The 27,629-nt window shown below is 47.6% G+C and overlaps 1 protein-coding gene across 3 annotated transcripts; it reads right to left on the reverse strand.

Annotated features, from left to right (window-relative positions):
• Positions 1-1,543: 1,543 nt before the first annotated feature.
• SELENON (selenoprotein N) lies at positions 1,544-26,141 on the reverse strand. 3 transcript variants are annotated; one of them, XM_065577151.1, is made up of 13 exons: positions 25,140-25,268; positions 18,405-18,562; positions 17,126-17,243; positions 16,243-16,373; positions 15,376-15,588; positions 13,549-13,673; positions 12,308-12,445; positions 9,661-9,742; positions 8,340-8,528; positions 6,770-6,875; positions 5,424-5,536; positions 4,057-4,158; positions 1,544-2,010 (listed from the first exon to the last, which is right to left on the reverse strand). In XM_065577151.1, exons 2-13 carry the CDS (start codon positions 18,441-18,443, stop codon positions 1,840-1,842), a joined length of 1,527 nt encoding a protein of 508 aa, XP_065433223.1. In that variant the 5' UTR covers positions 18,444-18,562; positions 25,140-25,268; the 3' UTR covers positions 1,544-1,839. The 3 variants fall into 3 exon arrangements, with proteins under 3 accessions (XP_065433223.1, XP_065433224.1, XP_065433222.1); XM_065577152.1 differs by lacking the exons at positions 18,405-18,562; positions 25,140-25,268 and adding an exon at positions 25,966-26,141; XM_065577150.1 differs by lacking the exon at positions 18,405-18,562 and having other exon boundaries at positions 25,140-25,392.
• Positions 26,142-27,629: the final 1,488 nt, after the last annotated feature.

Here is a 27,629-nt window from a genome sequence, read left to right on the forward strand (position 1 = left end):
GAAAGTGAATAAGGAAGTGTTATTTACCCCTTTACATAAGAACTAGGGGTCACCCAATGAAATGAATAGGCAGCAGGTTTAAATCAAACAAAAAGAAGTACTTTTTCACACAACACACAGTCAGCCTGTGGAACTTGTTGCCAGGGGATGTTGTGAAGGCCAAGACTATAACCGTGTTCAAAAAAGAATTAGAGAAGTTCATGGAGGGCAGGTGCATCAATGGCTCTTAGCCAAGATGGTCAAGGATGCAACCCCATGCTTTGGATGTCCCTAAGCCTCTGACTACCAGATGCCGGATTGGACAACAGGGGATGGATCACTTGATAATTGCCATGTTTTTTTCATTCCCTTTGAAGCATCTGGCATTGGCCATTGTTGGAAGACAAGATAGTGGGCTAGATGGACCATTGATCTGACCTAGTATACCCACTCTTATGTAAAATCCAATAGTTATTGTATCATTGATAACAGAAGCGTTTTGTGATCTAAAATTTCGTCTCTCTGATCTTAACTAAATTTAACCCCCACTCTCAAACCATGTGTGTCTTGTGGCCAAGTACTTGCATAAAGTATATGCGGATGCTCAGGATGATTAGAGATGAAGGATCAAAAGCATTTTGTCTGGGCAAGTTCTCCTTCATTCTTTGCACTTGGAAAATTCTCAGGTGCAGTTTTCAAAGCAGCTAGTTAAAAAAAAAAAACTTAAATTTTATAGGAAGTAATGTGCAAGAAACAATATGAACCTTCCATTTAAAAAAAATGGTTACATTTTGCTTCTGAAGAAGGACTTGACATAATGCAAATTGGAAACATGAAACGTGCAAAAAAATAAATATGGACAGTAGCGTGTTGCAACCATACAGGAAATGGGAAAACTTCTGGCTGACCCTGGCACTTTGGAGTCACGTCCAGGACATCTCGTAGAACAAGAACTCTCAAGGCACTGAACACTGAAGACATTTGTTGACCAATTCCCCACTGCCACTTGCATCATATAAATTTCATAATCTCCCTTTGAAGGCAAAAGCTTGAATTAATAAAATGGATCTTACACCATGTCATGAAGCATCTGGGAGTGGATTATTTCCAGAGCTGAAGGCTCTCCAACAGGACATCCTACCTTCAGATCTAGACATTGTCAGCAAAGGTGTCCTAGGCTGATTGAGTTGCTACAGCGCCAAAGAGAGGCCATCTCAACTACTCAGGACCTAAATACGTAACAGTTTATAGATCAGAGTCAACACCCTGAATTGCACCCAGAAGCAAAGAGAATTGGTGTCATTTGCGAAATGCTTGTAGAAACCATTCTACACTGGAGACCCAATTCTGTAATGCTTATTCACGTGGAGTAGCACTTAACATAAGTACTTAATTTCATTGGGACTATTGCATGATGTTGTTCAGCAAGAGAAATGAGAGTTGAAACTAGGCCCTAGATAACAAGCATTTCTGATTTTCAGTCAATGTAGCTATAACAGGAGTTTTACTATACACAATCTTTTAACCAAAGATAGAAAATATGAGAACCGGTAACAGATCAGACTTTGAGACATATACACAAACAGTGTATTAAGTTTATAAATTAAAGTATTTCAGCCCCTGTAGAAGTTTCCTAAACTCCAATTTCACTTAACTTATCCTTTTAAAGTATTAAAAAAAGCTGTATTCTACAATCTACAGCCCTACTATTCAGATCAAGACTCCAGTCCTAGAATCTTTTACATTTTAGTATCAGTACCATGTCCAGTCTATAGATTAGGAACAATTGCCTTAATCAAAATAGAAGAACTCTAAAATCTTTGGCCATCTCTGCTGCGTGTTCACTTGCCTTTTTTTTTTTTAGGTCTGCAGGAACCGTTTGGCTCTTTGCAGTCCTTCCTTCAGGAACTGGAGGTAGGTTGCAGTGGAAGGATCTTCAAAGTTGGTTGAGAAGCTAAAGATGCTGCTCTCGACTTCTTCAGGCTTCATAGAAGTAATATCCAGGAAATAGTTGGCATTGATATGGTGAATCTGGGAAGGGAAAGGAAAGGGTGTATTGGCAGGACAGAGTTTAATAAGCACAGGTACAAGGACACTGGATCATCCAGTGAATTAGCCTATGGCCAACTACTAGGTAGTTTGCCCTTCACCTTAAGTCCCAGGTTCTCCAAGTTCTTTGTTAATGAATGAAGCCTCCAAACCCCTACAGGCGGGAAGGCAAGGACGGCTCCCATTTTACAGATGGGGAATGGAGGGACCAAGAGATTGATGGCCTACTTTTCAAGAGCACTGAGTACCTGCAGCTCCCATCAACCATGCTGGGTGCTGGGGCTGCTTGGTACTTCTGAAAATATCAAGCCCTAGGTAATTTGGACAAGATCACACAGGAATCCTATGGTAGAGCCAGGAAAAAACCTAGATACTAGTTAACTTCAGGGAGTAGACATGAGAAGCGTGGGAGACTTAGGGCACGTCTTCACTACCCGCCGGATCGGCGGGTAGCAATCGATCTATTGGGGATCGACTTATCGTGTCTAGTGAAGACGCGATAAAATCGATCCCCGATGGCTCTGCCGTCGACTCTGGAAATCCACCGTGGCAAGAGGCGGAAGCAGAGTCGACGGCGGCGCAGCAGCGGTCGACTCGCCGCCGTCCTCACAGCCAGGTAAGTCGACCTAAAATACGCAACTTCAGCTACGCTATTCACGTAGCTGAAGTTGCGTATCTTAGGTCGAAACCCCCCAGTAGTGTAGACCTAGCCTTATTATTATTATATGCACCTCTATATGGTTACTACCACGTGTCTGCTACCTGGCTTCAAAGGGTTAACTTAGTCCTGGAGAGCTACTGCAGACAGCGGGTGTGGACATCTCAATTGCCAATATTTAGCCAAACCAATACAAGTGTTAAGAGCTGCTGTTTAAGTCCAAAGGGGACACAATGGACACAAAGTCTATTGACTTGCTAATGATTCTGATCCGCTGTGACAAACCCAAAGGATGGACAGGAAGGGACAAAGCTGTTGAAATCCGCTGTTAAAAGAGAGGTTCTCTCACAGACCAGGGCCAGAAAACCAGACAAGGCGGGAGAAGAAAGTGGAGCAGAAGAATCCAGTGTGCTCTCAAAGATGGGAACTACAACCCAAGGAGTCTTCGGAGGGGTGAGGAAACAGAGACCGGGATCTGCATGCCGTTTTAGTTATTTCTCCATCGCTCTGTATATTGCTTGTGTTAGTGGAGTGTGATTCATTTAGATCCCTTTGCAAATGGTGTGTTACTTGCCTTAACTGTCTCAAAGCCCCTGAATGGTGAAACAGAAACCCAACGGGAGCATGCAACGAGAGCGGCATTAGTTTCAGGGCCTAGGCAGATGGGCTGCAGCGTCCTATATCTCAGGCAGGGTGCCGGATAAAGGATCTGCACCCTGAGAGTGCGCTAGAGGCCCAGAGATAATGTCTAGATTGCAGAGGCCCAGCCTCAAGGCATGTGGGATCCAGAGGGTGGAGTCCAGCACAGCCAAGACTGCAGCAGCAGGTATTTTAGAAGTTAGCAGACAAGAGCAGTTCGAGAGGGAGGGCTGGCCACAGGACTGGGAGCTAGGAACTCAAGAGCCCTGATGCTGGCTTGGAGATCAGCTCCTCGTGACGGAGAACAAACCTTTATGCCTCCGTTTCCCCATCTGTAAAATGGTACTATTGACCATCTCTCATTTGGCTCTACCAAGAGCATGCTGGGTGCTTCGCAGGCAGCTGGCAAGTGTAATTGTTGGGCTAGGTGAGGCTCAGTTAACGTTTGCTAAGTTCACGGACAATAAGAAGCGCTTCGTGAATGCTCAGCCGCTAGCGAAACATCTTGGTCATTTAGTAACTACAAGTGGCTCTGATGGCTCATGTCAGCAGAGGCTTATTTTACCCCCCAGCCCTTAGTCACCCCAATAAGTACATGTAGATTTTAGTGCCTAACACATGCCAGGTGGTTTTCAAGCCTTTCCCCTCTTATTAAAGGGGGAGGAAGAGAGGACAGAGTGGGGTACAGATGGAAAGGCCAAAACCCAGCCCACCCGACGTGACCAATGTACCACTGTTCCATTGGGAAGGCAGATCATCATCTCCACGGGGAAGTTATATTTCTCTAGATGCAGGTCAGCCAGTCTGCTGTAGAATTCATTCTGCCTCTTAGTCTGTAAAAAAATAAAATAAAAATAAAAAAAGGACCCCCAGGAGCGTTTGTATCAAGGCTAATGGACTGGAGGAAAAATAAATGCAATATGCACATGGGAAGACCAGAGGGAGCATAGGGTGGGGAGCAGCAAATGCAAGACCGAACAGCTGTTCAATATGGTAACAAAAAAGGGATCTTGTTTTATTTGCCCGACTGCTTCTTTCAGTCAGGACACCCCACTAGAATGTACCTTGTCACCGTATAGTCAGTATCACCCCTGCCAGTGCCCGCTCGCCAGAGGTCTGGATCACTGTGACTGACTGACATCTGGACTCGTAGCATGAGATGAGATGGACATTAACGAGCTAGGAAACAGGCACCCTTAATGATCTACTAAGGGTCTGCTACACGCCAGCAGAAGCCAGAACACTTAGCTTGGTGCACACGTCACAGCTCTCCCTGGTGGGGGGTGCACGGAGATATGGCCACAGTAATTACACAGGGCAGGGCCGGCTACAGATGAAGCTCCCTGTTTAGTGATTAACACTGGCACTGCAATTGTTTAAAGGGAGACTCCCACACTCTTTCCTTAGTTTCCCTCCATCTGTGCATTGCTTTTATTCTACAGACACAGCTTGAGAATCGGCACAAGCTTCCCCCACGCTGCTCCCTGCCAGAGCACCCCAGTCAACCCGTAGGGACCCCCAGGAGGAGGTCAGGCTCCAGCCAGGCCAATCACAGGAGCTAATTAGTGTCCACGTTGCACAACCACTTGTCCTCCTGGGAAGCAGACAAAGACTCAGACTTCCAATGCAATGGCCTCCCCTAACCTGGGCTGAGAACGATGAAAGGCTCCGCAGACCATCCAGTCACCCGTCAGCTATTTATCCCGCCATTCCTGGCTACTGCATAAATCCTTAGGTGACGCTATTCGCATTTATCTGCAGAGCTGCCCACAACAGTGCAATACCCTCCCGCGGCCCAGGGGAGCGGTCACAGTACTGCCCACGCAACACTGTCTAAGGACATGGGAGTCCCTCAATCTTTATGACACCCCTCTGGGATAGGGAGGGGTATTAGTCCCATTTTATTGATGCTGAGTGAGGCACAGAGGCAGAGTGACTTGCGGGAGCCTGCAGAGGAGCAGGGAATTGAACCCAGAGATCTCTAGCACCTTTGCCATCGGACCATCGTTCTGTAAATTCTTCAGTCCCCAGGACTGTCAAGCTGGTCCCTTTTACCAGCACTACACGCATGGAAGCCAGATGCTACAGAGATGCTTACCTGTAGCTCTTCTAATTCCTTCACCAGTGACCAACTACTGATGAAGCTCTCGTTCAGCAGAGCAAGGATGGGCGAACTTTCCAGGACGGTCTCCCGGAGAGTTCGCCCCGAACCTGGCACAGAACGAGAGAAAGAGAGATTGGTTTGCCAAGTCGCCTGACACACACTGGGTATGTCTTCACTACCCGCCGGTTCGGCGGGCAGCGATCGATCCAGCAGGGATCGATTTATCCTGTCTAGTCTAGACACGATAAATCAACCCCCGAGCGCTCTCCCGTCGACTCCTGTACTCCAGCACCGCGAGAGGTGCAGGCAGAGTCGACGGGGGAGCAGCAGCAGTCGACTCACCGCGGTGAGGTAAGTCGATCTAAGTACGTCGACTTCAGCTACATTATTCACGTAGATTAGATTCACATTAGATCAACACCCCCCTACCCCCCGTGTAGTGGTAACTTGGGGTGCTAATGCTTTGCCAATTGAGGGCTACCATGGCAGCTTGAATGGGACACCCCCGACAGGGTCCGAAGAGTTTCATTTCTCCCTGAGCAAGGAAAGGAGGGTATAATTACACCCATCACGGGCTGTTTTATGTAATTTACTGTTTTAAGTTTGCACTGCAAGTGAGCCCCTATGCAATGGCTGATCCAAGAGTAAATTAACCATTGCAGCCTTTAACACAGACGCGCAGCCTGCGGAAGCTAGAGGCCCAGGCATGCAGAGCAGGCTATTTGGATCAGAATGGCTCATTGCACTCTGGGAGGTACAGGGCTCGATTCTCCCTGGCCTTGCAGCTTGGGCTCTCAATTACACCTGTGCAGAGTGAGTGCCAGACAAGGAGAACCTGGATGCACAGATGCGAGAGGATACAAGGTGCCAGGCAGGGGGAGAATCGTGCTGTATTCTCCAGAGGCTGCAGCTGCCTGATTAGGTTGATGTGGGGCAGGGGCGGGGGGAGAGAGGTGTCACGAGAGAAGAGGGAAACATGCTGTAGCACTGTGGGCTACCCCAGTATAAATCTATTAGAAGTAAAGATTGAGACCTAGCTCCAATCTTTCATCTCGGGGAAGGTTATCTGAATTTGGGGGTTGGGTTTGGGCCCATTATAGGTTGCAGCTGCAGGGTTCTCATCTGCCCTTTCCCAGAATTCAGGGCAGCGATTCTAGTCCAAACCCATCTACTCCAGGGGCTTTGCTACCAATGCAGTGTAACAGGAGACGCCTGCAGCTGGTTTCCCCACTGATCCCAACGGCCTCGCGGAAGCGTTTCTTTGCCCTCCCTTCCCAGCTGGCAGGGGAAGGTGGCTTGGCTGCTCTTGCAGGGTCCCCTACAGGTCTGCAGCAGCTCACCTCAGCAGGACTGGTCGTCCAAGGCGCCCCACAGCAGGATGGAGTGCACCAGTTTGTTCTCCGCTTTCGCTCTGTCAAAAGCCTGCGTAAAGGGAAGGTACGAAACCTGCAAGCAGAGAGCCAGTTGGAGAAGCCGATGCCAAAGCAGCCCATGGGGCGAGGCAGGGTTTAGAGATGCTGTGCCTGCCACACCACATCAGGCACATATACAAGTAAAGACACAGCTACTAAATCTAGCAGTGGCACTCTCAGCTCCCCTTCTGGCCTTAACATTAAGCCTCTGTGCTCCCCTGCCTCCCACTGGATTATACTGTCCCTTTAATCTGCAATGGAGCTGTTCCAAATCACAAGCGATTGGGAGCCAGGACTCGTGGGTTCTGTTCCCAGCTCTGCCCCTGACTTGCTGAAGGTCTCTCCATGACTCTCACGTGTATGAAAGGAGATCTCTCTTCCCTCCTGTGCCAGGAGGGCAGAATGTGGTTCAATTCATTATTTTTAAAGTGCTATGAGATCCCCAGATGAAAGTGACGATGGAAAGGCAAGTACTGGGAAGGTTAACTGGCACTGTTACCTAGGATACCCGAGTCTTCAGGGAATTTTTAACCATCTTGTACGTTCTTCTCATAAACCCTGTTCAATGGTTTCACCTAGGGACCGATTTCCAGCCTGCCTCTACGGATGCATCAGCGAAGAGCGTGGACTGTTATTTGTCTGCATTTACACACCCAGAGCAGGTGTTGGCACACAGCTGTGCAACTCTACGCACCCAAACATGTCCAGGAATATTTGTTAGAAACGATATTACGGTCAGAAAAGATGTCAATAACTAGCCACGGAGATGCTCCGCAGAAAGATGGCTCCAATCATTCACACACACTGAACTTTAACAACATCTTGGAAAGCTTATGGAAACATTTGCACCAAAGGACATCTTTTCCCATGGCTGCTCTTACGTTTCCCTCAGCCAAGGACTCAGGGTCAGGGAGCAGCGATCCGCTCTAGCTGCCACTGGAGCATGAAGTCATTTTGGTCACCCTGTGTTATAGATTCACTTTTCACTGCAAGACACTGAGCCATAAGTGTTTTGTGTATTTCCTGCTGATAAGGAAAATTCAGTCCCTAAGATAGTTTTGCGGCTTTCGGCTGGTGCAAAAAGAAAACCACCATTATTCGCTTCTCTCAAAATAGCACCAGTGGCTACTGTTATGAGGAGGGAGCCAACACTGAGTGCAAGCCTGGAACATGCGAGATCAGGACTCTACCGGCCTCCACCACTGGTTTCCTGACTGGCCCTAGGCTTCTCTGTGACCATTCCCCACTCCGGGTCCCAGTTGCAACTGAAGTGTTGTGAGGCTGGATTCATTCAAGTCCAATGGCAAAGCACCTGGATGGCCGGTGCTACAGGTGTAGAATATAAATATGTCTATAGTCACTTCTTATTTCTAAATCAAACCAGCAGAGGGCCTCACCCCATAGCCCTGGTAGTTCTCCCAGATGATTGGAGCATCTCAGTGGAGTGCCCCCTCCAAATAAAATGCTGAAGCAGCAATGGAGCGGGCTATTTTCTTACCTTCTTAAATGGGTACATGGCAACTTCCAGTTTCTGGGCTGCCTCTTCCCAACTTATTTCACGCTGCCAGTTTATCTCTTCAAACACAAACTGAATTGGCTCCCCCACAGGGTCTCGGCTATCCATCACGTTGCCATTTTCGTCATGAATCACGGAAGGAATGGACGGCCCTGAAGATTCTAATTCCATCTACACGACAAGGTCAGAGAGTTTAGTCCATAGGAAGTTACATTTGTAGCTCCCACCCCCAAAGTGCAGGCCCATGCCCAGAACAAAGATGTACACACAAGTGTCTGAGTCATTTTAATGAAAACAGGATAGATTGTCCGTTTGATTTGTATTCACTGTAGCCCCATTTAGTCTGTTCTGTATGTGCATGCGTGGGACGGTTTTCCGGAACTCCCCATTCCCCCTCCAGTGACGGCTTTGTGCCGGTCTGGATGGAAAATACACCAGACTAACGCAGCTACCCCTCTGATATCAGACACATGTTCACCTTGTTAAGCTGCAGCTAAGTTTTTATGTGGAGATTTTCCACACTGGGGCACCTGACATCCAAATATTCCCTAGGATCCGTCACGTTTCCAGGAACAGCTTGGTGCTTCACCCTGGCAGCTCTAAGGCAGTCAGATGTTCGGGATCCTTGGGAAGCAGTTTTCCATGCCCGCAGCTTGCCACAAGAGGGTGCAATAGGGGCAGCTGTCAGGAGGCTTCACTGCTGAGGTATTACAGGCAAGGCCAGGGTTATATTCCTTGGGCCTATGGGTGTCTGTCACAACATGGCTATTTTTAATTATTTAGGGGGGGGGAAAAGAATCTAGTCTCAGAGAAAAAACAGCATTGCCAACCCCAGGCATCCAAAACCATGAATCAGCCCCCCACATCCCCAGTTATTAGATTAAAAAAAAATTAATTTTAAGCCAAATAAAAAACAACAACAACCACGAAATCTATTTGCTCTCTGGGTTTTGACATTTGATGGTTTAGGCTCCCAAGTTGTTCCTCTGCAGCCATGTGGGTCATAAGAGAACTTTAATTTTTAAGCCAAGATTCCTGTGTAATCACATGACTCCAGGAGCTCGGGCTTCAAGAAAAAACACTAAATATTGTGAGCGTCATGATAAAAATAATGAGTTAGGAACACTGGGTGGCATTTCTGCACAGTGCCCCACATATACACTGGAAACACCAGGATCACATCCAAGCTTACAAGAAGTCACATGAAAAACAACGGTGATAGAGTGAACACTGCCGGGGTGGAGCACGAGGAATCCCAACTAAGATGCTGCACACACATAAAGGAGAGAAAGTTAGTACACACCTGAGGTAGGTAACCTATATCCACTTCCATGTTGCTGCTTTCGCTCGCCCCATACAGCCATTCCATGTCAACGTTGAGAGACCTAACAGGAGAATCCAGCACGTTCAGGAACAGCCGTTCTTAGAATTGTGCAGACGAAAGAGCTTTGCACTTGATAACAACTAAACTTGAGCCATTTCTCCCTAAACATCCAACATCCCTAGGCCGGATTCAGGACTAAAGGCCAGGTGCTGCAAGGGATACTGCGCAGCTCTGCTGAAGTCAGTGGGGTTCTGTATAGGTCCAGCACTCTTGGAGCCCACTGAAGGATCAGGGCCTAAGTGCCTGCCCAATATGACGAAAGGAGAGTCAGAGTCATGCATGAACTTTAATGTGTTTAGACACTTTGGGGAGGGGGGAATGTTTGTATCCCCTCTTCCTCCCAAACCCTGAGAATTTGGGAATTCCATTCCTGTAGAACATTTTTTTCTGCAAGCAAAGAGCTCCCATAATGAACATGCTGCCAGAACCATTAGTATCAAGTCACCAGGGTAATGCTCTATATAGAATTTCGATTCGAGCCACCGTGGTCCGAGAAAAATGTACGCTTTTATCTCCTGAAATGCTTCCAGCCACTTGCCAGAGAGAAATAATGAGAGAGTGTAAATCTATACACACACAATACATTAGCCTTTGAAATATGAAGTGAAGAATATTTCAAAGTGAGTCACATTACGCCAGACTCCAGTGCACCAAGACACACGTGGAGATCACCAGGGTTTTTCTCCCCCTCCCCTGATGTTCCAAGGATTACAGCATGTTCAGCAAATCAGATCCTTGGATACGCTAAGTGTGTTCTCAGTGGCTCTACTAAAAACGTGTTGCCACCGCGATAACGGGTTCTCTCAGTTTCAGTGATGACGACAGTGGAGATTGTTTCACTTTTCTTTACAAGGGACTTATTGCAAAATGTGAACCGCCCGGAGGTGTGTAATATAACCCAGGCATTGCATAATTCTTCTGGGGCTTTCGATGGCCCTGCTGCATGTGCAATAGTCAGAACGGCAGCCTCACCTCTAATTGCAAACTAAGCCATCGCTGGAACTCTTTCAAGGGTAGCTAGCTAGGCATTCCTCGGGAATATGGGTTTGCAATAGCACAAGCAACGAAGGGGAGAATATGCATTTAGTAACTTTCATCCAAAGTTTTCCGAGCACTTTACAAACGCTCATTAAGTCTCATGCACAGGTTGGAGAAATTCCTTATTTTTACAGGCACAGAAGTTCAAGGAACTTGGCAAAAAAACCACAAAGTCACTTCAAGTCTGTGACAGAGCCAGGAACAGAGTCTAGCTCTCTTGGGTCCCAGTCCCAAGAGATCAAGAGTGAAATCTGTCTACAGAACATTAACCGCATGGTAATTTATGTACTGTGCGGAGGGGAGAGACTGTTACCTAGGGTTACCATTCGTCCGGATTCCCCCGGACATGTCCGGCTTTTTTGAGTTAAAAATAGCGTCCAGGGGGAATCTGTAAATGTCCAGATTTCCCCCCATGCAGAGCGCACGCGGCTGACAGGGCAGCCGGCCGGATCGTGCCATTCGCACGGGGCTCTGGCAGCCAGACCCCCTCCTCTGCTTCCTCCTCCTCTCCCCTGCAGCTTGAAATCACTCCCCTCCTCTCTCTCCTTCCCTCCCGCTCCCTGCATTCGCAGATCGCCGGCCGGCCGTTCGCATCGGGCCTCCGGCAGTCTGGAGCTCCTCCCCGTGCCGCCCAGCACGCCGCTCCGCAGCACTGAGAGGCACGGTAAGGGGGCCAGGGGGTCGGAGAAGGGGCAGGGAGGTTCTGGAGGGGGCAGTCAAGAGACAGGGAGCAGGGTTGGATGGGTCGGGAGTTTGGGCGGGGGAGGGTCTGTCTGGGGGTGTGGATAAGGTTTTGGGCAGTCAGGGTACAGGTAGGGTCCTAGGGGGGCAGTTAGGGTGGGGGGGTCCTCAGGAGGGGGCAGTTAGGGGACAAGGAACAGGGAGGCTTAGATAGGGGGTAGGATCCTAGGGGGCAGTTAGTGGCAGGGGTCCTCAGGAGGGGGCAGTTAGGGGACAAGGAACAGGGAGGCTTAGATAGGGGGTAGGATCCTAGGGGGCAGTTAGTGGCAGGGGTCCCAGGAGGGGGCAGTCAGGGGACAAGGAGCTGGGGGGGGGTTGGGGGTTCTGAGGGGGGCAGTCATGGGGTGGGAAGGAGTGGATGGGGGCAGGGCGGGGCTAGAGCGGGGCTCCCCCCAGTGCCCTCTTTTTTTGATTATGGAAATATGGTAACCCTACTGTTACCTGGTAATCAGAGCATGGGATAATGACCTAGGACTCCTGGGTTCCAATTCGTACCTGAACACAGATTTCTGGGAGAGTTTAGGGGAGTCATTTAACTTCCCTGTGCTTTGATTTCCCCATATGCAGGATGGGGATAGTGATACCTGGCTCAAAGAGATGCAAATCTTGGTTAAAACAGTCAATGCATTTTGATATCATCAGACAGGAGAGGTCACTGCATGTGCAAGGAACATCCTCTAGATCTGCAACACACAGAATCGCACAGCCCCTCGAGCTTCACTCATGTTCTGGTTTCCAATTAATCTCAGGACTTTGCTCAGCGTGTACTGAAAAGAGATGTCCATACCTCTCGTTAGGGACAAAGAGCTTGAACTGTCGAACATGGGAGGAATCTTTGGAGAGGACGATGTGGCCTGTGAACTGGCCAGGGGAAAACCAGAAAGGGAAATCTGGAGGTTCATTCAGCTGGAACTCAGCATGGATCCTGAAACAGGAAGATCATCATCAGCCTTGGTGCCCTAACCAAGGCCAAGAACCAGGGAGGAGAGAGAATGGATCATACATGCCAGATGCTTTTCATGTGCTTCTGGAGGCACTCAGATCAAGGGTGCCGGAACCTTTGTAGAAGTTGGAGGGGAGGGGCAATACCGCCCCCAGCTCCCCTCCCCCCAAACTACACCCATGTTAAAAAGGGGGAGGGTATGGCCCTCTGGCTCTCCTGGTTCCGGTGCCATTGACTCAGATACTGTGGTGATAACGGCATTTAACTTCCTTGTGCTTTCATTTCCCCATATGATAACGGCCATACAAGAACCTGAACAGAACAGACTAGACAAGAACTGTCTGCAAGATGAACCAGAGCAGTGTGAGGAGTCACTCTTCTACGGACCGTTGGCTTTAGAGAACTGTTCCGTCCGTTGACTAAAACGGTTAGATCTTCCCCTTTCAATTCTGTACATCACCAAATAGAGGATATTTGCTTAGCCCTGGAACTGGGGACTTACTTACAGGGCAATAGCGTCTCTCACCCAGTCAGTTCAGACAAAAACAGGAGCGTTGGCTCCATGGATGGAGCCGTAAGGGAAGTAACACATTCAAAGCCGCTTCCTGGAGGACACACTCTTCTCCTCTGCAAGCTGCTTAGCAGCTCTCAGTCAGTTACATATGTTGTTAGGGAGCATAGTCACAGTTAAGTAACATGCTCACATGCTGCTCCTGGGTTATGTTCCCTGGAGGATGGGGAAATCATGGGGCTGCTGCCAGCTGGACTTGTCCATATTTGCCCCCTCCCATTCCCCAGATCTCATGCTGTCTTATCAAACCCCAGGGGCTCCTGGCTGCCTGGGCCAGTGTCATGACCCCTTTGCTTGACAACCCCTTTCGTAGGTTTCTTCCACCCCCAAAACAGATTGAACATAATTAACAGACTAATTGTGAAAGTCCCAACCTCCACATTATAGTAGTTGCTTTGATTCTATTTTGAAGGGGTGGGATTAGGTCTTTAAAAAGATGCAGATCTAATTAAAACAACACCAATCCCCACCTTTAACACCCTGCACCTCCCAGTCCCATTTGGGAAGTTCTTACCTGAATGCTACCACATAGTAGAATTCACTGATTGCCTGGATGCAGGCCACAGCTCCTTGAGGGGCAAAGCGAGTTTTTACAAATGGACGAGGGTGGAACATGCTCAAGAGTTTGTGGATCACGATCTATGGAAAGAATTGGAGAGGTAGCAAAAATAATAAGAGCAATGGCCTTTAATGCAGACCTCAGTTCAGCTACACTTCTGAATCTACTCCCCTACAAGGCCAGGAAGATAAAACAATTAACGTGACTTGGATCTGGCTAACAACTCCCATCTTCCATTTTTTGGGCTCCCTTCTAGAATTTATAGTTTTCCACCACCTTGCAAATGTGTCCTCTGTCTGGAAGTGTACTAACCATTGTCTTCCATATACCCAATATTTCCAGAGCACGGCAGCTGAATACTGCAAACGGATCGGATTACCTGTTGGGCATTATACTGAACAATATTTGTTCAAGACTTTGATGTAGTTTGCAATTTGAAGGGATCACATATACCACTCACTGGAGTGTACTAAATATGGAAGTATTAAAGCCTAACCAAACACCCATGAGGACAGAGCATTTACAGACTGATTTTATAGACCATATACAAGAATCACTTCACTGACCACTGTGGGGTGGAACATGAGGTCACTGTTTGACAAAGCACATTATACACAATTATTTTGGACGGGGAGTGGAGAAATCTTACCCAAGTCAGACTAAATGAGGATTTTTGTTATTTAAATTGATTAGTACACCTCTACCCCGATATAACGTGACCCAATATAACACAAATTTGAATATAACATGGTAAAGCAGCGCTCCGGGGGGGGGGGGGGGGGCGCTGCGCACTCCGGTGGATCAAAGCAAGTTCGATATAACGCGGTTTCACCTATAACGCGGTAAGATTTTTTGGCTCCCGAGGACAATGTTATATTGGGGTAGAGGTGTAGTTGGTCTGGCTGTTGTGGATACCCCATACTATTGTTATAAATGCCCTGGATCTTCTGAGACCACAAACAAAATTCTTGGTTTGACCTCTCATCTGAAAGATGGCTCCCTTAACACTGCACTGGGACATCGATTTACAGAGAAGTGACAAACTACAGCCTCATCTACACTAGGGAATTTTTGTACAGAGAGTTGGTAAGGCCCAGTCTACACTATATATTACATCCTACCCAGGCCAACATTGGAACGCATGTGGAAACTAGCCTCCTCCATTCCTCTCTGTCATTTGCTGCTGCTTCCTTCTCCTCTGTGGTGCTGGCTAAACCCCCCCATGTAGATAGATACTGCGTCCCCAGTCAGAATAAGCTACACTGACAAAAGCACTCTTGCTTGTATAATTTGTGTCTACACTAGGCCTTTTACTGGTAAAGAAATGTCATAAAAGCCCTGCGCCCCTAACAAGAACCATACTAGCAAAAGTTTCTAGTGTAGACCTGGCCTGAGACTCAACTCCACTAATATCGGCTATAGGGGACCCTAGTATAGAAACAAATGCAACTGATATGGCGCTGGAAACAACTGCTGAAGCTAGAGAACTGTCTACTCTAGGGTTCCCTCCAAGAGCTGCTGAACCGCCTCAACAAGGCTTTACTGATTCACCACCACCACTCCCTGTAGCATGCACATTTTCTTTGGAGGTCTCCCATCCAAGCACCGACGTGACCTTGCTTAGTTTGTGAGATATGAGGAGATGATAGCCCAAGGTGATATCGGCTACAAGCTGCTCATTAAGATGTGAAAATTGCAAAATTAACACTATGGAAGTATCTGCTAGAAGCAATATCCTCCCACCCAAGAGAGATCATGGTTCATATTAAGTGGTGCTCTTACTTCTTTGCCCTTGGGAGCCGGAGGGTAAAACCGGTTGTTGGAAAGGTAGCCAGTGAAGATGTTTAATTCGCTTGGGATTATCCACCAGGGATCGCCGAGTTCTCGCTTATTCTTTGGGGGAAGAAAGGCTTTGAACTGCCTGGCAAACATCATGCTCATAGGGGCTGCTGGGGTTGTCCAATTCCGTAGGCCAGACAGAGCAATATGAGAAATCTACAAAGAGAAACATGTCAGAACCAGCCAATGAGATGAAATAACATTTGAAGAGTTTTGTTCTATAGGAGGCAGATGGATATGAACCGTTGCACAGAGGTCAGATTTTGGGGTAAGAGAAAGTGGTACTCCTTTTAAACTCCACCCACAATCCCAAGCACCATCTAAAATCCCCCAATAGCTAGAAGTTTCTGCTAAAAATGACCAGCAGTGAAATAAATTGATAATGCAAGTAGTCAGGTACCATGGCAACAAATGCCATGGAAATGGTTACATATAAAGTGAGCACCGTTACACTCCAGAGTTAACACCCCATTGAGAAATGGGGGTAGTTTATGCTTCTCAAAGCTATTGTTTCACAAATTCGAGTAGACAACACTGCACCAGGTCACATACAGAAGATTTTCTTCATGTTCATAAGAGCTGGAAGCATAAACATTTTTTTTTAAAATACATGTAAGTGCTGCATAAACTGATGATGCCACCACAAAAATGCCAAAATAATGCACCAATGCACACTGGCTCAGTCTGCTCTCTGCTCACAGAAGGAAAACCGATAAAATAAGCACTATACGTTCACTCCTATGGGAGTAGTTACAGCCTCTACTACATTGCATGGGTTTTCTAGTCACATACATGGTGTATGATACTTACTCCTAGGAAACCATCTTTGCTCTTTGTCATTGTTTCCATGAGCAGAGGCTGGAATTTAGCAACAATTGATAGCGTCTCCCCACTGGGATCCGGTGTCTCTTCCTCTTCAAATTCGAAGACAGGAGTCACACCTAAACAGAACAATAACACCAAGGGAAATTATTATATATTTATAATAGCATAATGAGCAGGTACTTGGAACCTCACAGCTGTCACTATGTTACAGCTTTTAGCAACACAACTCAGACCCACCTACTTCAAGGGCACAAGTCCCTGCTACTTAAATTAAAGGAGACTCTCCGCTTAATTGATAGCAGTATAAAGTTTATGACACATGGTTGAGCAGTTCTTGATGCATCCAGCAGGGGGCAGATACACACTCTAGCTGCTTATTACATTATGAGAAAGTATTCCTGGTATTTCGGTTGCAGTTCAATCCTTCCTGCATGCTACGTTGACATCACAGGGTTTCATGCCTTTTGGCATAGCTGAGAAACATTTGCTACGTGTTGATACTGTATGACAGAGACTTCTGAAGCCAGAGGAAAATATGAATGGAATAGCTCTGGTCTAGCCAGTGCTGAGCTATATCCGTTGTATTCATCCATTCCAAATCCCCTTTAAGCCCCGCACAAAGTAACTTATGTACTTTACTAGTCCTACAATGGGAGCTTCAGTCTTATAAAAAGTGCACTTTGTGAAAGTGGTGTCTGGTGCTTAAGCCTTTCCAAAAACACTTAAAGCTTTGCAGCCTCTCGCTGTGTAAATCAGCCCTAGACCAGCACAAAAAAAAAGATAATTAGCCATTGTGCACATGCAGTGCTGAGATCTTCAGCTTTCCTTTCCTTTATTGCACAACTGACCTTGCAAGGTGAATACCTACCTGTTAATTTCTCTGCTATTGGCTTGAACTCCTCAGGGCTAATGTACAGATCATTGTTAGAGTCCAGAGAGGAGAAGAGAAAAAGCCCCTCGTTCCCCAGAGACTTCAAGGCCATCTCCTGGTTTGGGAAGAAGAAAGGCAGGTAGGTAGGTCTTAATCAGAGCTGTTTTACTAGTTCATCTACTAGGCCCCATCAGCTCGAGTTATTACGCATCCTTTACAACTGCAAACAAAGCCATCAAATAAAAAGAGTAACGCATGTTGGCAGGACCCTGCACTATCAACAATAGCGCTGGGTCCAGGAACAGTTTCCATTCATGTATTAAAACTAAATCTGGATGAACAACAAATAATTGACAACAAATCGCTTGATCTGTTTTGTCTTCTCTCTGAGTGAGTCTTTGTCCAAGAAATTTGTCAACTTCAGCAGCCAGTAATTCTGGGCCTGCAAGAACGTTGCCAACTGCTGATATTAGCAGAAGGCTCTGTGCTGCTAGTGAGCATTCACTACAGGGCAATTTTATAGCGTCCTGACAAGGGGACTTAGGTAACTAGCCAACGTGGTGTGAATGAAGACAGTCAAATATAGGCCTTGGCTACACTGGTGCTGTGCAGCGCTGCAACTTGCTGCGCTCAGGGGTGTGAAAACGCCCCCCCCCCCCCCCCGAGCGCAGCGCTGTAAAGCGCCAGTGTAATCAGTGCCTGCAGCGCTGCACGCTCGCTCGCAGCACTGCACGCTCGCTCGCAGCACTGCACGCTCGCTCGCAGCACTGCACGCTCGCTCGCAGCACTGCACGCTATTCCCCTCAGAGAGGTGGAGTACTTGCAGCGCTGCGAGAGGGCAGCGCTGTGAATCCCCAAGTGTAGCCAAGGCCATAGACTATTCAAACTTCACCAATGATTACTTGAGGATTTGCTCTAAAGATTCACTTTTCCCAAGGAGGAAGAGCGCCAACTGGGCCCTCCCATGTTTAAAGGAAGTGAACACGGCCAAATCAACATTATTTACATTCCGATCAATATCCACCGACATTGCTTGCCACAGAGACCAGCTCTAGCTAGAACCACATTCACATCCTAGATCACAAACAAGTTGGGATTAGACAAGAACGTCTAGCTCACTGCTCCTGGTGGGGAGTGTTGCCTCGTGATTCTACCACTGATCCAGGAGTCAGGACTCATGTGGTCTACTCCTACTCTGCCATCAATACTATTTAACCTTGGGGAGTGGGCAATCACAGCCACTCTGGGCCTCAGTTTCCCCCCATCAGACACTAACCCTTTCAGATCCCACAGGGGGCAGCCCGCATGGGTTCATTCACTACAGATGCTGCAGAAACGCAGTTGTCGCTTGGAACAGACCCAGACAGTTCCACTCTGCAGCACGCACAGCCGAGGGAAGAGACAATACACAGATGGAAGGAGAGAGCTGCTCTACTGCGGGAGAAGGAAATGAGACAGAGTGAACGAAAGGAGGGGTGGACAGTCAGACAAGGCATATTCCTCAGGGAAGACAACTTCCCGTCCTCCCCATCCCCCCAGTTCAAAGCCTATAGGAGCAAGAAACTATTCCTCATTCTGCTGCTTAGCTGTGTGTGTTCTCCGATGCCTGCAGCACCATTAACATCCCCAAAGCTCCTGAACCAGTCTAGGTACCATCTGTTGCCTGCCAGCCTGAAACACCATTTAATGCAGCCTGGAAGGCTCAGCTCCTGTCAGTTACAGTAAGAGAAGCACTTGGAGCCTTATAGGGCAGTTCCTGGGCCAAGAAGGCAAAGAAAAAACAAAGGCAAGCAGAGAAGCTCTTGGAACATATACTGCGGAGGGGCGGGAGGAAGGTCCGTTTGAAGCAAGGTGAGAACCCAATACCTGGAAAAGAGGGCGGGAAACACCTATGCTATGGAAGGAAGGGAAATGAGAGAGCGAATTATTTCCAAAAAAAGAACAGGAGGACTTGTGGCACCTTAGAGACTAACACATTTATTTGAGCATAAGCTTTCGTGGGCTTATGCTCAAATAAATGTGTTAGTCTCTAAGGTGCCACAAGTCCCCCTGTTCTTTTTGTGGATACAGACTAACACAGCTGCTACTCCGAAACCGATTTATTTCCAGCACCGGATCAATCCCCTAAGACACCCCACGCTCCTTTGGACAGGGACCATTCCTCTACTGTGTGTGTGTGAAATGCCCTGCACCTACCTATGGCTCTACACGCACATGTTTACCAAGGATATCGTTATTCTAGCCTTACTGGAATGGAAATTGCCCAGGTGCTGAGGTCACTCCCCTCATCCAAAGGCATAGGCTTTATAATGCCCGTTCCACTGCTTTCCAATTTTCTTCTGCATCCCCCTCAAGAGCCAGTCTGGCAGGGAGCACCTGACAGAGGAACAGGAGGCAGAACAGTTTAGAAAAGTAAACAGCATCATACAGGGACTTCCCTCCACAGATCACACCATCCTGAGCACATGCAGAGCTCTAGAGATGGTCACAGAGGGTCATTTCTGTGTCTTTTCCCCAGTTGTCTGCAATCATCTGTCTGATGGCCCCTCTCCAGTCTCTGGTCCTTTTTTTATTTTTTCCCCAGTTTAGCAGGTCAAGAATTCCATGATCTGAACCCCGAGAGATTCCATTCAGAGAGCGACAGCTGACAAGCCTTTCAGTGTAAGGTTAGACTCTGGCTTCCAACATTACAGTGAGCAGACAGCACAGACCTGGGAAACCTCTCTCTGTGGCCTCCAGTGCCCCCTCAAACAGGAAAGGCACCAGTTACATCCCATACATATGGATGAAATGCTGTCCCAGACAGCATCAAGGACAGCAGCTGTGATGTAGAGAACTCAATATAGATGTTTGATGTTATGCTCACTGGTGCTGCAAGATTCCAGAATGAATTACTCTCTCTCTCGAGAGAGAGAGATAAGAGCCAATTTGCATGTCCGATCAGTATCTCAGACATCTTTCACATGGGACAAGCAGTGGGACATTTCTGGGCAGCAGGGTTTTTTCCTAGAAAATTAAGTACTAATTCCTAGAACTGTAAACACGCATCCTCACTCCTGGCCAATTCTGTCTGGTACGTGTGCCATCAGGACTCGAACCCGTCAAACCTCAGCTCCAACAATCACTCTGGCACGTTGCACTCCATATGATTTTATGAAAAATATGCTAATGAGTGTGAATATAATGTAACTGGAATATTCTTCACGCCAAAGGTCTCTTGTAAGGTATCATTACAAAGCTTATAATCTACTGAGTGTGTTCATCCTATTTGTATGAATGTATCATTCTTGTATCTGAAACTAGGAATATAAAATACAACTCTGAGGTCCTATTGTAGTTATGCAAAGTGTGGGCCGTTATTGGTGGTTTAGAATCTTGATGGCTCCCATCAACTAGAACAATTGACTGTAGATGGCTCTGTTTACTTGCAAGTCTTTCTGCGAGTCAGGCCGGGAAGAATGAAGGCTTGGGGTCTCACAGGACATGTGACCGTGTCACTTGGTACTGGAATCCATCTTAAACCTGGTGCTTTTCCATTTAGGAGGGGTGGGGACCCAAAGAGACAAAAGATTACCACCTTGTACCAAAGGTATATGAGGGGGTGGAACAGAAAAAAGGGGGCTGCAGTCATGAGAAATCCCCTAGCTACCCACCTGAGCTGGAACAAGGACTGTACCAGGGGAAAGGATTGGGCCCAGATGAGAAAGGAGTCTAGTCTGTGAAAGAAGCTTATTGGAACATCTCTGAGGGTGAGGTTTCGTCTGTAATCAGTTTCTTACTGTATTAGGCTTAGACTTGCGTGTTTTTGTTTTATTTTGCTTGGTAATTTACTTTGTTCTGTCTGTTATTACTTGGAACCACTTAAATCCTACTTTTTATATTTAATAAAATCACTTTTGCTTATTAATTAACCCAGAGTAAGAAATTAATACCTGGGGGAGCAAACAGCTGTGCATCTCTCTCTATCAGTGTTATAGAGGGTGGACAATTTAGGAGTTTACGCTGTATAAGCTTTATACAGAGTAAAAATGATTTATTTGGGGTTTGGATCCCATTGGGAACTGGGTATCTGGGTGTTAGAGACAGGGGCACTTTCTAAGCTGTTTTCAGTTAAGTTTGCAGCTTTTGGGGGACGTGGTTCAGACCTGGGTCTGTGTTACAGCAGGCTTGTGTGTCTGGCTCAACAAGACAGGGTACTGAAGTCCCAAGCTGGCAGGGAAAACGGGCTCAGAGGTAATCTCAGCCAATCAGGTGGCAGTCCCAAGGGGGTCTCTGTGACCCATCCCATCACACACTCCCCTCTGCGAGGTGACTTAAACTAGCTGCTCATCTAGTACAGCTAGTAAATGAGATTGATAGGCACTTTTCCAGGCAATACTCCAACAGTACATCAGTTCCACACACAGCCTTGTTCCATCAGAGCTCTTGATTTATATATACCCAGCATGGACTCTTCAGCTCAGTGCTGTTCATCACCAGCTCCTCAAAATGGTCCTACTGAAAGGGAAACCCCGGAGCTTCTGCCCTATAGGAGATAATGATCCAGAACATGGAAGTGAGGCTTCCTGTACAGCACACATCAGTCCTGAATTCTGAGAGATGGTGAAGAAGGACAAATAGAAAGAGAAATTGGATTCGTGCCTTTTTGCCTTTTTATAGCACACATGTTAAAGCAAGCCAAAAAAGGCACCTAAGATTTATTTTGTTTAACCTTGGAAATATCAGGAATAACAAAAGTTTTGCCTTCCCTGTTTTTGCTGCCGGGGCAAAGAGCAGGAACTTTCTCAGCCCTCAAATGTAATAGTGGAAGGGAGGGGAGTCTTCAAAGATTTATTCCCCCAAGTGTTTGTTAGACCTTTGAATTAGACAGGTGCTCACAAAGGAAATGGACAAAAAGTTTTAAAAAGTCTGAATAGAAAAACACTCTCAGCTGTTCAGATTTCAATGTTTTCTCCTACAGTTCCCCATCCAACCTGTTTGCCTGTCATCCACTGAATCCTCTGCAAGAGCAGAGTAGACGAGACCTGATATTTCTTGTGTAAAACAGTCAGAAAATGTTTTTATAAAATGGGCTTGTACCCTTTTTGCTTCTTTGTGGTACATAACAGAGGCCAAAAAGGATTTTTTAAAGTTTACTGTTGGGTGTTTTATCATTGAAATATCAGGAATTTGCAGTCTGGTCTTTACTGGAGGTCTTCCTATATGTACATTTGAGGCTTTCCCACCTTAAATGAGAATTCAGGGAGAGTAGAATCTTTAACAAAGACGACCTTGCTCCAGGGTTCATGTTAGTCATTTGAGTTACATAGTTATTAAAACAAAAATGGTGTCATCAGTCTGATAAAAAACACTATTTCTTTCTCTGTTGCACAACTTGCACTCTTGCAATTTCATTTCACAAGTTCAACAATAACCATACAGCCTCAGGGCAGACAAGACCTGAATTTCTAGTGTTAAAAAAAAAAAAGTTTAAAAGAAATTCAGATCTTCTTTATACAGAACAAAACAGCAAGAGGGCCCAAAAGCTCATTTTTCCTTTATAGGTCACTTTAAAGTTGGGTTAAAATCTTTTGAGCTAACAGGAGCCAAGGTCAGGCATAAAGTAAACGTGTGCCTTTGCTTCTCTTGCAGTGGTTTTCAGCATGAATGCCCATAATTAAGAAGGGAACTGTGTCCTTATACAGTCTGCATATACAGTCTGCAGGGTTCCCAACTCCTGCAGCGGGAGGAGAATCCTGAACTCAGGGTCTGATAAGCACAATAGCAACTGATTTCAACGATGAGGTTTTAAACTAGAAATACACACGGGTATATACGTACATCTACACATATACATCCTGTTGCTAATTTATGAGCTTCGGGCCTGTTTCAACCAACATACATGGTTAGCTGTACTCATGTAAGCAGTCCCACCGCTTCAATGGATCAGTGCCTTAGTTCATAATTTATTCTGCATTTTACAGGGTCAGACATATTCCCTTCCCCAAAGAGTTTACTACCATGAGGCCCCATCATGTTACAAGCTAGCTGGGTACTTGAGGTTGCCTGCCTGGGTCAGTTTGTGAGATCAGGGTCCAAGATGCTAAGCACCTATCTGTCATCTTCGGCTACAATCCCACTTACATCACGCTTTACAAACTTTATCTAAATTCTAAATCAATCCTTGACCACGCACCCCAATGAGGTAAGCACAGTAAATTATCCCCATTTTACAGATGGGGAAACTAAGATACAGAGAACTAAAGGGGCAATGTCCGAGATGGGATTATAACGAATATGTTCCTGACTGCCAGCCTACACTCAGTCCACCCTGCCACCAGAACCATCACTGGCCATTACATCTTCACCTTGTTAACCTTGCAAACAAGCACCTTTGTGCTTTCTCCAATCCTGACCCTCATGCTCGGCAGCAGTTCCCAGTAAACAATGGCAAAACTAACTCATTATACTTCAAATCTCTCCTCGAAACTTTCTTCTGCCGTGAAACCTACAAAAACTTGACCACGATTAGGCTACTGGTGTGATGAAGACCACAGCCTGTCATGCTGACCAATATGGTCTCACTGTTTCCTTGTACTTCTGCACTTTTTTCACGTCTTAGACTTAGGCCTGGTCTGCACTTAAAACTTAGATCGCCATGAAAAATCCACACCCCTGAGCACCATAGCTTTGTCAACCTAATGTCTGGTGCAGATGCAACTAAGTCGACAGAAGCCTATTTCCATCGGCCAAACTACCATCGCTCGGGGAGGTGAAGTCACTACGGCGATGGAAAACCCGCTTCTCTCCCTATAGTTTGTGCCTACACAATGGGCTTACAGCACCCAAGCTGCGGTACCACAGCAATGCTACGGTAGCACCCACACTGCACACATGGCCTTAGATGGTAAGGTTTTGGGGGCACGCACTATCTTTTTGTTGTGTGTTTGTACAGCACCTAGCAACACGGAGTCCTGGTGCAACACTGGGGCTCCCAAGCACTACAAGAATACATATAAATAACAAGATATAGGATGTTTGTCCAGTATTATTGACAACCCACTACAAGTGTTTCTATTTCTCTCCTCAACACAAATCCCAGTTCGCTGCTGAAGTAAGTGCCCCCGTGTGAACCTGTGTTGGTTTTATTTCATAAGGTTTCCCCCCCCACCCCTTACGGATAAGCTAGGTTGGGATTTGGGGCACTGAGAAGATCTGGATTGGGAAATGTCCTGGCTGGGGAAAGAGGGGGTCACTTTACAGTTCAGAGAGAAGTGAAATTTCACAGTAAACAACAAGATAGTGCAGATCCCCTCAGGAAAAGGGGCTTGGATCTGACCACGGTACTTTGATAAATAAAAATAAAAATACATGTTTAGATGTACAATACAGAAACAAGTCAGCTAAGGACAAGAAGGAAGGAGAAGAGAAAATCCTAGGAGTGCCCAGGTTGGCAGGTCTCCTGCCTGCAGCCAGAGCCCCATAGGAGCACCTCCCCAGAGTTCCCTTCCGCCCCCAGCCTTTCCCATGCCCCAAAGACCCCCACACCCCTGCAAATCAGAGCCCCCCAGCAAAACCCAAAGTCTCCCCTAAGCCCCCAGAACAATCACTCAGCATCGCCCCAGCCCCCCAACCCTTCCCCCAAAGCCTCGATCCCCCTTTAGCCTCTCAGCCCTTCCCCCGAAGCGTCCGGTCCACCCCTAACCGGCCCCTACAACCCCAGCCCCCCAACCCTTCCTCCAAAGCCCCCCAGACCGACCCCTACAGCCCCTCCCCTTCACACCCCTAAAGCCCCCAGCCCCCTCTAGCCCCCCAGCCCTTCCCCCGAAACGTCCGGTCCACCCCCAACCGGCCCCTACAACCCCAGGCCCCCAACCCTTCCTCCAAAGCCCCCCCCAACACGACCCCTACAGCCCCGCCCCTTCGCACCCCTAAAGCCCCCTGCCCCTCAACACGACCCCTACAGCCCCTCCCCCGGAGCCCCCCAGCACTAACTCCCGCGCCCCCAATTTCGCCGCCCCCGCTCCGGTACCTGCCGCCGGGCCGCCTCGGCGTCCCGATAGTATTTCACCGCGGCCAGGGCGGCCAGCAGGGCCAGGGCCAGCCCCAGCCTGGGCAGCCGCGGCGAGGGGGCTCCCGGCTGCGGCCCCCCGGCCATCCCCGCTCCTCGGCTGGGCCGCGCCGCTCAGCGCCTCCGCCCGGCTCCCTGCGCCGCCATCAGCGCGGGGCCGCCCGCCGCGTCCGGCCGGGGGGAGGCGTTAAAGGGGCAGCGCCCGGCCCGGGGCTCCGGGGCGGGGGTTTTCAGGGGGAATTTTCACCCAGTCCCGCCGGGGAGACCCGCGTCCGAGCCCGGCTGCAGCGATCACCCGCCCGGGCGGTAGTGCTGGGGGGCTGTGGGGCAGGGTTCCGGACTCCCGGGGGACGGAGGGGCTATGGGGAAGGGCTGGGGGTTGAGGGGACTGGGAGGGGAGGGGCTGGGGGCTTTAGGGGAAGGGTTGGGGGGCTGGGGGGCTAGAGGGGAAGGGTGGGGGGCTAGGGTGCACAGAGACCAGGCCAAAGGCAACAGCTAAATGGGGCTGGGGGAGCTAGAGGGGGCTTTAGGGGAAGGGTTGGGCACTGGGGTGCACAGAGACAAGGCCAAAGGCAACAGCTAAATGGAGAAGGGGAGGGGCTAGAGGGGGCTTTAGGGGAAGGGTTGGGGGGCTAGAGGGGGCTGGGGAGCTAGAGGGGAAGGGTTGGGGGGCTAGAGGGGGCTGGGGAGCTAGAGGGGAAGGGTTGGGCACTGGGGTGCACAGAGACAAGGCCAAAGGCAACAGCTAAATGGGGAAGGGGAGTGAAGCAAGTCCCTGGAAGATCACCTTGTTTTGGGTACTGGATGCAAACTAGCCAGAGAATAACCCAACACAGGGCAGCTATAGCTTCTCCATAGAGCCACCCTGTATCCAGGGCCCAGCCATGGTCCCTCTAGCCTTCCCCTCTCCCCAACTAGTCTCCTTGCTGCTGCTGCAACCCCTTGGGCCTTCTTCCCTCTGTGACTGTTTCCCCCCTAGGGTTGCCAGTTTTGGTTGGAGGTATTCTTGGAAGTTTCATCACATGACACAACCCTTAATTAAAGATTAATCTTTAATGCCTGGAGACTCCGGGACAATCCTGGCAACCCTGAGGGGGCTGTCTCTGGGATATGACTATTAACCCCAAGGAAGACAAATCCAAGACACACAGGTTTTGTAAGCAAACATACACACACAAAACAGTGCAAAAAGGCAGAAAGAGATTGGATTTGTAGAACTCTTTCCATTTTAATATGCTGAGGTATTACCTGCACAGCTAAAATAGGAGTTTGGGTTTTTTAAGTTTGTTAAATTTCAATAGCAAATACTTACACAGCAGCAATTTACAAATTTAAACCACCATAGGTGCCTTATTCAAAAGAAATAAACATTTAAAAAAAGCAGGAGCTATAAACAGTTCTGCCTCTAGGGGTTTCCATGTGGTCAAGATCCTGTCACTGTTGGTTTTTTTTAAAGATTCAATCTTGCCCTTCCCAGTAGAAACAGCCAGGTCCAACTCCTCAAAGGGATTCAGGTGTCTAACTCATTGGGAGTTAAATGCCTAAATAGCTTTGAAGGTCTGGACCTCCGACTTCATCCTGCAAAGACTTCTGCAGATGATTAACAACATTAAACAGATGATTAGTCCTATTGAGCTAAATGGGACTGCTCAGAGTCAGGGCCTGATTCTAATGATCATGACTAGATGACAACTATTAACATAAGAATGGCCATATTGGGTCAGACTAATGGTCCATCTAGCCCAGTATCCTGTCTTTCAACAGTGGCCAGATGCTTCAGAGGGAATGAACAGAACAGGGCAATTATCAAGGGATCCATTCCCTGTGGTCCAGTCCTAGCTTCTGGCAATCAGAGGTTTAGACACAACTGAAGGATGGCGTTGTGTCCCCCTGACCATCTTGGTTAATAGCCACTGCTGGACCTATCCTCCCAGGACCTTATCTAATTCTCTTTTGAACCCACTTTTGGCCTTTACAACATCCCATGGCAACAAGTTCCACAGGCTGACTGTGCTTTGTGTGAAGAAGTAATTCCTTACATTTGTTTTAAACCTGCTACTTATTAATTTCATTGGGTGATCCTTGGTTCTTACATTGTGTGAAGTGGTCAATAACACTTCTCTATTCATTGTCTCCATCCTATTCATGATTTTATAGACCTCTATCATATCCCCCCTTAGTCATCTCTTTTCTAAATTCAACAGTCCCCCTCTTTCATCAATCCTCATAGAGAAGCTGTTTCATCCCCCCCTAATCATTTTTGTTGGCCTTCTCTGTACCTTTTCCAATTCTATTATATTTGTTTTTGAGATGAGATGACCAGAAATGCACTCAGTATTCAAGGTGTGGGTGTACAATGGATTTATATAGTAGCACTGTATTTTCTGTTTTATTACCTATCCCTTTCCTAATGGTTCCTAACATTGTTAGCTTTTTTGACTGCCACTGCTC

The sequence above is a fragment of the Chrysemys picta genome, chromosome 23 (assembly GCF_011386835.1).
Source record: "Chrysemys picta bellii isolate R12L10 chromosome 23, ASM1138683v2, whole genome shotgun sequence".
NCBI classification, from domain to species: Eukaryota; Metazoa; Chordata; order Testudines; family Emydidae; genus Chrysemys; species Chrysemys picta.